General features: G+C 52.4%; 1 protein-coding gene and 1 long non-coding RNA gene across 2 annotated transcripts in view; both read left to right on the forward strand.

Annotated features, from left to right (window-relative positions):
- The window catches only part of ACVR1B (activin A receptor type 1B), a 9,412-nt gene extending 3,734 nt beyond the window's left edge, over nt 1-5,678 (forward strand). The window contains 5 exon segments of the mRNA XM_031064550.1: nt 830-1,133; nt 1,330-1,380; nt 3,297-3,421; nt 4,059-4,189; nt 4,752-5,678. Coding sequence (XP_030920410.1) covers nt 830-1,133; nt 1,330-1,380; nt 3,297-3,421; nt 4,059-4,189; nt 4,752-4,877 — 737 coding nt within the window. The 3' untranslated portion in view covers nt 4,878-5,678.
- Nucleotides 5,679-5,695: 17 nt separating this feature from the next.
- LOC115948899 lies at nt 5,696-10,022 on the forward strand. The gene is made up of 2 exons (XR_004082660.1): nt 5,696-9,054; nt 9,221-10,022. It is a non-coding gene; the product is annotated as an uncharacterized LOC115948899 (long non-coding RNA).
- Nucleotides 10,023-11,568: the final 1,546 nt, after the last annotated feature.

Raw genomic sequence — 11,568 nt, forward strand, 5'->3', positions numbered from 1 at the left:
CTAATTTCCAATCTAAACCTTCCCTGGTGTGACTTCAGGCCATTTCCTCTGGTCCTGTTGCTTGTTACCCCACCTGGCTCCATCCTCCTGTCAGAAGTTGATCAGAGTGAGAAGGTCCCCCCTGAGCCTCCTTTTCTTCAGGTTGAGCCCTGCAGCTCCCCCAGCTGCTCTTCAGAATTATCCATTCCCCTCCCCAGCTCCATTGCCCCTATGGTTACATTCCAGCACCTCCATCCTCCTGTCAAGAAGCTGATCAGTGAAAAGGTCCCCCCTGAGCCTCCTTTTTATCAGGGTGAGCCCTGCAGCTCCCTCAGCTGCTCTTCAGAATTATCCATTCCCTTCCCCAGCTCCAGTGTCCATCTCTGGTTACATTCCAGCACCTCCATCCTCGTGTCAAGAAGCTGATCAGTGAAAAGGTCCCCCCTGAGCCTCCTTTTTATCAGGGTGAGCCCTGCAGCTCCCTCAGCTGCTCTTCAGAATTATCCATTCCCTTCCCCAGCTCCATTGTCCATCTCTGGTCACACTCCAGCACCTCCACATCTTTCCTGTCATGAGGGACTAAAGCTGATTAATTCAGCTTCTCTGGGTCTCTACACTGCCCAAAACTACTCCAGAATTCGAGCTGTTGCCTTACCAGTGCCTGGCACAGGAGGAAAATCACTGCTCTGGTCCTGCTGGCCACACTATGGCTGATTTGAGCCATTTCTTCCTTGCCCCTGTTCAGCTGCAGCCTTACCCAGCAGCTCTGCCCTGTCCCAAAAACCTGTGGGATGCTCAGTGGCCATCCCTGCTCTGGATCTGCCTGAGTTTCATCTCTTTCCTGTTGCAGATAATGGGACATGGACTCAGCTGTGGCTCGTCTCTGACTACCACGAGCACGGCTCTCTCTTTGATTACCTGAATCGCTACACGGTGACCATCGAGGGCATGATCAAGCTCGCCCTGTCTGCTGCCAGCGGGCTGGCCCACCTGCACATGGAGATCGTGGGCACTCAGGGTAAAAACTGGATTGGGAAATTGGGAATTCTTGAGGGGAGGATAAAGCAGGATTGCTGAAGGGAGCTGATGTGCTGTGCAGCAAACCCTGCCTGAGTCAGCCCAGCTTCATCTGGTGGTTATGGAGCAGAAATAGAGCGGTTGCTTTGGCTGGCTGTGAAGTGGGTTAACCCAGGAGTTATATCACCATTTCACATCCCATCCTAAAATTGGCACTGCCTGGGTGGGATGTGAGCACAGGCAGAAGCAGAATCACAAACTCCTGACGTCTGCACCTATGCTGGGATGTGGAGTTTACATCCCTCTTGAGGCCTCTGCGTGCCACTGCATCAGTGGCGCCTCCAAAACACAGAATCACAGAATCAATCACAGAATTACAGAATAGTTAATGCCAAAGGGATGTTGCAGGTGAAGGTATTTGGGTGGCTGGAAATGCCTGAGCTGTGGGTTGAACACTGGGAGAATTCTCTGAATTTAGCATTTCCCAGTGTCTTGCAGTGTGTTTTGTGCTGGAGTTAATGCCAAAGGGATGTTGCAGGTGAAGGTATTTGGGTGGCTGGAAATGCCTGAGCTGTGGGTTGAACACTGGGAGAATTCTCTGAATTTAGCATTTCCCAGTGTCTTGCAGTGTGTTTTGTGCTGGAGTTAATGCCAAAGGGATGTTGCAGGTGAAGGTATTTGGGTGGCTGGAAATGCCTGAGCTGTGGGTTGAACACTGGGAGAATTCTCTGAATTTAGCATTTCCCAGTGTCTTGCAGTGTGTTTTGTGCTGGAGTTAATGCCAAAGGGATGTTGCAGGTGAAGGTATTTGGGTGGCTGGAAATGCCTGAGCTGTGGGTTGAACACTGGGAGAATTCTCTGAATTTAGCATTTCCCAGTGTCTTGCAGTGTGTTTTGTGCTGGAGTTAATGCCAAAGGGATGTTGCAGGTGAAGGTATTTGGGTGGCTGGAAATGCCTGAGCTGTGGGTTGAACACTGGGAGAATTCTCTGAATTTAGCATTTCCCAGTGTCTTGCAGTGTGTTTTGTGCTGGAGTTAATGCCAAAGGGATGTTGCAGGTGAAGGTATTTGGGTGGCTGGAAATGCCTGAGCTGTGGGTTGAACACTGGGAGAATTCTCTGAATTTAGCATTTCCCAGTGTCTTGCAGTGTGTTTTGTGCTGGAGTTAATGCCAAAGGGATGTTGCAGGTGAAGGTATTTGGGTGGCTGGAAATGCCTGAGCTGTGGGTTGAACACTGGGAGAATTCTCTGAATTTAGCATTTCCCAGTGTCTTGCAGTGTGTTTTGTGCTGGAGTTAATGCCAAAGGGATGTTGCAGGTGAAGGTATTTGGGTGGCTGGAAATGCCTGAGCTGTGGGTTGAACACTGGGAGAATTCTCTGAATTTAGCATTTCCCAGTGTCTTGCAGTGTGTTTTGTGCTGGAGTTAATGCCAAAGGGATGTTGCAGGTGAAGGTATTTGGGTGGCTGGAAATGCCTGAGCTGTGGGTTGAACACTGGGAGAATTCTCTGAATTTAGCATTTCCCAGTGTCTTGCAGTGTGTTTTGTGCTGGAGTTAATGCCAAAGGGATGTTGCAGGTGAAGGTATTTGGGTGGCTGGAAATGCCTGAGCTGTGGGTTGAACACTGGGAGAATTCTCTGAATTTAGCATTTCCCAGTGTCTTGCAGTGTGTTTTGTGCTGGAGTTAATGCCAAAGGGATGTTGCAGGTGAAGGCATTTGGGTGGCTGGAAATGCCTGAATTCTGGGTTGAGCACTGGGAGAATTCTCTGAATTTAGCATTTCCTGGTGTCTTGCAGCATCAGTTTTGTGCCTGAGTTGGTGCCAAAGGGATGTTGCAGGTGAAGGTATTTGGGTGGCTGGAAATGCCTGAGCTGCAGGTTGAGCACTGGGAGAATTCTCTGAATTTCACGTTTCCCAGTGTTTTGCAGCATCAGTTTTATGCCTGAGTTGGTGCCAAAGGGATGTTCCAGGTGTCACCATGCTGGAAGGTGTGGGCCAGCCATGTAAACCTGGCACCAGGAGCTCATTGAAACATAACCACAAGGTTGGCCTCACTAAAGCCTTTGGGACCTTCTGGTGGGAGCCTGATGTAGTTTTGGGACATTTCTACCTCTTTTCCCTGCTTGCTGTTGTTCTTGAGTTATTTTTTTTCACTCTCTTAGATCACAGAGCCCAGTTCTGTTCTGATGCCAAGCAGAGTTTTTTCTGCTGGGAAGTGCTGTGTGGGAAAACCAATAATTTGCTGTCTTCCAGAAAATTCCCTTTCAGGAAGAAAATATTTTTCCTTTCTCTGTGCAGATACATGGCCCCAGAAGTCTTGGATGAAACCATCAACATGAAACATTTTGATTCATTTAAATGTGCTGATATCTACGCCTTGGGCTTGGTCTACTGGGAGATTGCCCGAAGGTGCAACGCAGGAGGTAAATGTCCTGTCCTTTGTGTGCCTGGGCCAGTGGCCATGCTTGCTCCTGGGAAATTGGGGTTCCATTGGTCAGGAGGAGGGAGGTTTGATCAGGTTTGGGAGGTTTGAGGGAGAGCAGGGCTGTGGGAGGACATGGCCCTGGGTGTTGTCACCAAGGGAGGTAACAGAAGTGACTCATGACTGCTGCTAAGCCCAGCCAGCGTTGGGTCAAGGCTGTTGGTGCTCCCAGTGGTGGCTGATGTTCCTTTGGATGGATTTTCAGGAAATGCTGGTGCTGATTGGTGGGGGACTCCCCCAGATCAGTATAAATGTCTTGGCACGTGCAGCTGCAGCGTCATCCCACGTGTGACAGTCCCACTGCCGTGGAGATTCAGTGACCCTGGCGCCTTGCTGGGAGGTGTTGATCCCAGCCTGCTGACTCTGTTCCAGTTTAGGCAGCTGCATTTTATTTCCCTGAATTTTTCTTGTTAGCTCCAATTCCAGATTCTTCATTTCTGTTCTAAATAACTGCAAAGTGTTGACGCATCTCAGCAGTGAGTCATGGAGCCCAAACCTCCGTCCGTCTGTCTTTAGCAAGCACAGTGGCCGTGGTCCCTGTTCCCAGGAATTTCATTTTTCCCTGCTCTGCCTTTCAGGTATCCATGAGGAGTATCAGCTTCCCTACTATGACCTTGTACCCTCTGATCCTTCGATTGAGGAGATGAGGAAGGTTGTGTGTGACCAGAAATTACGGCCAAACATCCCAAACTGGTGGCAGAGCTACGAGGTGAGGTCTGCTTTCATCTCCATTCCTCTCCTGTGAGGAAAGGCTGAGAGAACTGGGCTTGTCCAGCCTGGAGAACAGAAGCTTTGGTGTGACCTGATTGTGGCCTTGCAGTATTTGGAGGAAGTCTGCAAGAAAAAGGAGGGGAGAATCTTTCCAAGGAGCTCCAGGACAAGAGGGAATGGCTTCCCACTGCCAAAGGGCAGGGTTAGGGGGGGATTTTGGGAAGAAATTCTTCCCTGTGAGGGTGGTGAGCCCTGGCACAGGATGCCCAGAGAAGCTGGGGCTGCCCCTTCTGTGGCTGGACAGGGCTTGGAGCAGCCTGGGGTAGTGGAAGGTGTCCATGCCCATGGCAGGGCATGGAATGAGATGGACTTTGGGGTCTCTTCCAACTCAAACCATTCCATGACTCCCTGAGGATAAGGTAACAACTTTTGTAAGGTGCGCTCTGATTTTGGGGGATGTGGGGGCTGTGTCAGTGCCCAGGCAGAGCTGCAGCCTGGCAGGCCCACGTGGGCTCAGGGGGAGAGCAGAGCACTGACATTTGCTGTCGTTTCTTGGCCAGGCACTACGGGTGATGGGCAAGATGATGCGAGAGTGCTGGTACGCCAACGGAGCGGCTCGGCTCACTGCCCTCCGCATCAAGAAAACCCTCTCCCAGCTCAGCGTCCAGGAAGATGTGAAAATTTAGGCTCTGAGCCTCAACAGGAGGAAACTGCACAGGAGCTGCTGTGCTAGAGTAGACATGTGATGGAGGCCTACCTCGTGTTTCAGCCCAACCTACTGCTACAACCAGACAGCGGGACCTGCAGGCTGCTAGGCAGGGGGACGGAGCCTACGGGACCGCTCTCTTCCCTGCTTGGGTATGAAACAATCCAAAACCTTTTGTGATCACCTCCTGAGAGCGTGGAGACTTGAGAGGGACTTCACCCGAGGGATCTCAGCCATGATCCTAACTCTTTGTTCCTTTAAAGGAAATCCCTGTAAAGTTCAGTGTGCGTCGAGCACCCGTTGGTGGGGTCGGAGCCAGCCCCGGGTGCTCGGTGCCGGGAGCGGGAAGGGAAAGGGAAGGTTTTTCTTGCCATACTCTCGAGGATTTTTCCAGGGACTGGCACGTTCATGCAGAAAAAGCAAAACAAATGGTGCTCTCTTCCAAGAGGCTGAGCCGGAACAGTTGATCAGCTTCACAACAACCGTTCCCCCTCCTTTTCTTAAGCTTGAAAAAGTCCAAGTGGGCTCCCTGACGGCCGTCGGGGCCGCCCCGGTGTGTGCATGCGCGAGGTGCGCGTGTCCCTGTGCCTGGTCATCTCCTCCATAGCCGTGCGGTGTCTCTGCCTGTGGGTGGCTCATCTCTGTCCGTGCTTCCTGTGCATGTGCAAATCTCGAGTGTCCCGTTTGTGAGCTGTTTGCTGGTGCTCTCCGTGCTGAGTCGTGAGCCTCGTGGAGCTTGGACAGGCTGCTGCAGAGCAGATCCCTGGCTGCCCGATTTCTGGGGGCCTGGTGATGCAGCAGGACAGTGGCTGGACAGTGGCCTGGCTGAACATGAGCCAGCACCATGCCCAGGTGGCCATGCCCAATGGCTCCTGCCTGGATCAGGAATGGTGTGGCCAGCAGGAGCAGGGAGATCATTCTTCTCTGTACTTGACACTGGTGAGGCTGCACCTTTCCATTTTTTAAAGATGAAACAAATAAGGAACTGAGAATCACTCCTGGAATCCAGGTTTTTTTTTGTCTTGAGCCCCTGGGGTTTGTAATTCTTGGGTAGAGGGGAGTTGAGTTGTGTCAGAGGTGGAGCAGGTGTTGTGGAGGAGTGCAGGACTCAGTTCCCAGCTCCATTACCCAGGCAGATTTCTGGGGGCCTGGTGATGCAGCAGGACAGTGGCTGGACATTGGCCTGGCTGAACATGAGCCAGCACCATGGCCAGGTGGCCATGCATCCTGGCCTGGTTCAGGAATGGTGTGGCCAGCAAGAGCAGGGAGATCATTCTTCTTCTGTACTTGACACTGGTGAGGCTGCACCTTTCCCTTTTTTTAAGATCAAATAAGGAACTGAGAATCGCTCCTGGAATCCAGGTTTTTTTTTGTCTTGAGCCCCTGGGGTTTGTAATTCTTGGGTAGAGGGGAGTTGAGTTGTGTCAGAGGTGGAGCAGGTGTTGTGGAGGAGTGCAGGACTCAGTTCCCCACTCTGTTACCCAGGGGGCCTGGTGATGCAGCAGGACAGAGTGGCTGGACAGTGGCCTGGCTGAACATGAGCCAGCACCATGCCCAGGTGGCCATGCCCAATGGCTCCTGCCTGGATCAGGAATGGTGTGGCCAGCAGGAGCAGGGAGATCATTCTTCTCTGTACTTGACACTGGTGAGGCTGCACCTTTCCATTTTTTAAAGATGAAACAAATAAGGAACTGAGAATCACTCCTGGAATCCAGGTTTTTTTGTCTTGAGCCCCTGGGGTTTGTAATTCTTGGGTAGAGGGGAGCTGAGTTGTGTCGGAGGGGGAACAGGTGTTGTGGGGACTCAGTTCTCCTGGGAACACAATTCCCAGTTCCACCACCCAGGCAGATTTCTGGGGGCCTGGTGATGCAGCAGGACAGTGGCTGGACAGTGGCCTGGCTGAACATGAGCCAGCACCATGGCCAGGTGGCCATGCATCCTGGCCTGGATCAGGAATGGTGGGGCCAGCAGGAGCAGGGAGATCATTCTTCTTCTGTGCTTGACACTGGTGAGGTCACACCTCAAGTGCTGTGTCCAGTTTTGGGCCCCTCAGTTTGGGAAGGATGCAAAGAGCCGGAGAGGGGCTTGAACAAACCCTGTGAGGAGCCCTGAGGGAGCTGGGGGTGCTCAGCCTGGAGAACAGGAGGCTCAGGGGTGATTTTATCGCTCTCTACAACTCCCTAAAGGTGGCTGTGCTCATGTAGGGTTGGTTTCTGCTTCCAGACAACCACTGACAGAAGAGGGCAGAGCCTTAAGCTGCCCCAGGGAAAGTTTAGGTTGGACATCAGAAAAAAATTCTTCACTGAAGGAGTGATTGGGTGCTGGAATCATCTGCCCAGGGAGGTGCAGGAGTCCCTGAGCGTGTTTGAAAAAAGACTGGGCATGGCACTCATGGTTTAGCTGATGAGGAGGTGTTAGGTTAGGTCTTAGGTTGGACTTGATGATCTCAAAGGTCTTTTCCAGCCTGGCTCATTCTGTGATTCTGTGATCTGAGTTCTGGGGGTGCTCCCAGAGGGGCTGGGCAGGATCTGACAGCAGGCGTGGCTGGGGAAATCAACATCCATCTTTTTAATATCGCTGTATAAATATCTCCTAGTGTGGAAGTGGCTGTGTCTCAGTGTGGGGTGGGGGGATCTGCATGGGTTTTCTTTTGATTCAAGGCCGAATCCAGGTGGGGGAGAGGTGGGGTGACTACAGAGACTCTGGAAGTGAGAGCTGTGGCTGCCCTGGTGACTTTGGCAGTCAGGAAGATCTGTGGTGTGGAGGTCAGGTCAGTGTCTGCAGTAGAGAACTCTGAAGCCATAACTTTTAACTGGAGTGGTTTTGATTATTATTTTTTTAATTATTATTGTTGTTGTTGTTATTGTTGTTATTATAATTATTGTTTTCTGGGAGGGTCTGGATTTTAACTTTTTTGAATATTGTTAATTCTTTCTAAGAGCAGAAAAACAATCTCTAATTATTACCTCTTGACCTGTTGGTTTGTAAAGAAATCACTGCAAAAAAAAAAAAAAAAAAAAAGAGAAAAGAAAAAGAAAAAAACCAAATGCACAGCTCGATTTACACTGGAACTGTTTCTACTCTGACCTTGCTCCTGCTCTCAAAGGTGAGGTTTCATCTCTGCTCTGGCTGCCAGGGTTGTCTTTATTTCAGTCCCTCTGTTGTTGCTGTCTGTGTCCCTGTCCGCGTGTCCCTCTCCCCGATTCCCTGTGTGTCCGTGACCTTGTACAAAGTGACGAGTGTGGGGTTTTGAATCGTTTCAGGAGCTGCTTTGCACCCCCCAGAGGAGTTTTTGGCAGCGTGGGTCTGCCCTGGGAGCAGGGCTGGGGGTCCCCTGTTCCCCCCAGCTTGTCCTGAGCCACATCTCAGCCAGAGCTTCCCATGCACGTGTCCCTTCATCCTGCATTCAGCACCAAGAGGGGCACTTGCAGGCCCTAAATGTCGGTTTAGCCCAGTTAAACCTGGACTTAGGAGCCAAGGGGGGCACTTGCAAACCCCAAATGCAAGTTTAGCCTAGTTAAACCTGGACTTAAAAGCCAAGAGGGGCACTTGCAAGCCCTAAATGCAGGTTTAACCCAGTTAAACCTGGACTTAGAAGCTGATGGGGTCACTTGCAAGCCCTAAATGCACATTTAGCCTGGTTAAACCTGGACTTGGAATCCAAGGGGGCACTTGCAAGCCCTAAATGTCAGTTTAACCCAGCTAAACCTGGACTTAGAAGCCAAGGGGGGCACTTGCAAGCCCTCAGTGCAGGTTTAGTGCAGTTAAACCTGGACTTAGAAGCTGAGGGGGGCACTAAATGTCAGTTTACCCCAGTTAAACCTGGACTTAAAAGCCAAGAGGGGCACTTGCAAGCCCTAAATGCAGATTTAGCCCAGTTAAACCTGGACTTGGAAGCCCTAATGTCAGTTTAGCCCAGTTAAACCTGGACTTGGAAGCCCTCAGTGCAGGTTTAGCCCAGTTAAACCTGGACTTGCAAGCCCTCAATGCAAGTTTAGCCTAGTTAAACCTGGACTTAAAAGCCCTAATGTCAGTTTACCCCAGTTAAACCTGGACTTGGAAGCCGAGAAGGTCACTTTGAAGCCCTCAATGCAGGTTTAGCCCAGTTAAACCTGGACTTGGAAGCCAAGGTGGGCACTTGCACACCCTCAGTGCAGGTTTAGCCTGGTTAAACCTGGACTTAAAAGCCAAGAGGGGCACTTTGAAGCCCTCAATGCAAGTTTAGCCCAGTTAAACCTGGACTTGGAAGCCAAGGGGGGCACTTGCACGCCCTCAACGCAGGTTTACCCCAGTTAAACCTGGACTTGCACGCCCTCAATGCAGGTTTAGCCCAGTTAAACTGCACTTGGAAGCCCTAAATGTCAGTTTAACCCAATTAAACCCGGATTTAGAAGCCGAGGGGTGCCCTGAGGACTCCCAGGCCGTTGGAGCAGGCCCCGGGCTGGGAGCTGGGGCAGGCAGGAGGGGCCAGGGCACAGCTCGGGCCCCCCCCTTGGCTCCCCCATCCCCACAGCTCCGAACTCGCACTGAACTCGCCCCCTCCAACTGTAGCCACACTGCACCTGCCTCAGCTCCAGACCAAACAGGGCTCAGCAAAAGGTGAGGCGAGGAGGGCAACGTCCCTCCCTGCAGGATTTTAGGGGAGAAATCTTCAGGAGAGATGGGGAAAAAGCCAGCGGGAAGGAGCTAACGCTGACCATGTAGCATTCACACAGCACTTTTCTCATGCAAATCGGTGCCCGGGGGGCGCCAGTGCTTGCCGAGCTGTCGGAGCACCTGGGAATTGGCTGCCTCGCCTCCCAAAAAGTCGCGGCAGCTCTGGGGAAAAAAGGAGCAAAATCTGCATTCCAGGCAATTCCATGCGGGATAAGGAGCGGGGGGTCCATCAGCGGTACGTGGCTGCAGGACAGAACTCTTGGTACTTCTCTGCCCCTTTTTTTGATTTGTTTGGGTTTTTTGTACATTTTTCTTAGCATAGGACTGTAAGAAAATAGCCACTTAGCCACTTTACCTCTTCAGTATGCAAAATGTACATACGGTGTAAGATAGGAAATCTTTTGTTTAATATAAAACCAGGCTGTCGATTTCTGCTGTACATTATTAAAAGTTTGTTTTATTCACGTGAGGTGTTGCAATCTCAGTTCACTGGGAAGGGGTGGGAATTGCAGGGCGCAGCTCAGTCCCTCACAACTAAAATAATCTCTTGGTCCAAGACATTTTAATGTTGAATATTCCCATTTTTAGTGAATATGAAGCTTCCAACAGCCACCAAGCACTCAGGAGGTGCCACAAAGAGGTGGCAGGTGGGGTTTTCCACCCAGCTGAACTTGGGGTTCCCACTCTGGGGACAGACAGAGCAGGAAAGGTCACAGAGAATAAATAAATTTGGAGATTTGTGCCTGGAGATCCCCTCAGAGCATCCCTGGGGCTGTGCTGGGTACAGTGGGCACCTCCCTGGAGCATCCCCGAGTCCCCACAGCTCCAAGGAAAGATAAATCCCACAGCAAACTACAAAATCTTGTTTGCTCCCAGGGTAAACGGTGCTGCAGCGTTAATTCCTTAATTAGAGCCTCCTGCAAATGAGTTGTGAGCGGATCAAGGGGAAAATCTGCCGAGGCCTGGGGTCCCGCCGGGCTCAGACGAGGTGGGGAGGGGGAGGCACCATCTGGGCTTGTCCTTCCTCGTGCCCAGCTTTGTCTGGGGCTCCTGCTGTGGTCCCCAGGAAAATCCAACCCCATCCTGCAGGCGCGGGCAGCGCTGAGATCAGAATTTGGGGAATTTTAAAGCAAAATCTGTCTGCTCCGCCAGCAGATGGAATGGGAGAACAGTCTGGGGTGGCTGCAGCCCAGGGGCCAAGGCATGACCAAATTTTGGGGGCAAGATGGGGTGTTCCTCATCATTCCCGGTGGTTTGGTGACTCAGGGTCGGTGGTGGCCTCAATCCCATCCTTTCCCCAGCCCTTCCAGCCCCGAGCAGCTCTGCTCCTGCAGCACATTTGTCTCCTGGTAACCCCAGGCCGGGCTGTGGGCGGGAGGTTTGGCTGGAACGCCAGCGGGGCTTGTTACGATCTTCAATTTTTTTTTTTTTTTGTGGCAAATTTTAAACAAACATTTGGGCAAAGCTCTCGGCTCCGGCTGGAAAATCCCCGCTGCCTCCGGGCCCGCCCCTGCCCCAGCTCCTGCCCCCCATTAAATCCCAAATGCGGCTTTGGTGGCGGCGGGGGGGAGCGGTGGCAGCTGGCGGGGAGCAGCAGAGCCCGGCCTTGCTTCTGCTCCCGGAAACCGCCCGGCTTGTCCCCAAATCATCCCTCAGGGGATCCCTGCATCTCTCCTTGGCTCCCCACGGGGCTTCCCGTGCCATTCCCAGCAGCATCGCACCCTGCACCCTCAGGACACCGCCTCCCCCGGGTTCTACAGCCCCAAGGAACACCCGGACCCCCACTCTGCACCCCGTGGTGTCCCCGAGGATGCTCCCACTCAGGACCCTCCCTCCAGATCCCCACGCTGGACTCCCGGGGGATCCCTGTGCAGAACTTCATGAAGGATCCTCCCTCTGGAACCCCCACGGGGTCCCTGAGCAGGACCCTGCCCTGATCCCCCGCGGACCCCCGGAGGGTCACCGAGCAGGACCCCAGGTGGAACCTCCCCCCTGGACCCCCGCGGGATCCCTAA

The sequence above is a fragment of the Geospiza fortis genome, unplaced genomic scaffold (genome assembly GCF_000277835.1).
Source record: "Geospiza fortis unplaced genomic scaffold, GeoFor_1.0 scaffold599, whole genome shotgun sequence".
Classification (NCBI taxonomy): Eukaryota; Metazoa; Chordata; class Aves; order Passeriformes; family Thraupidae; genus Geospiza; species Geospiza fortis.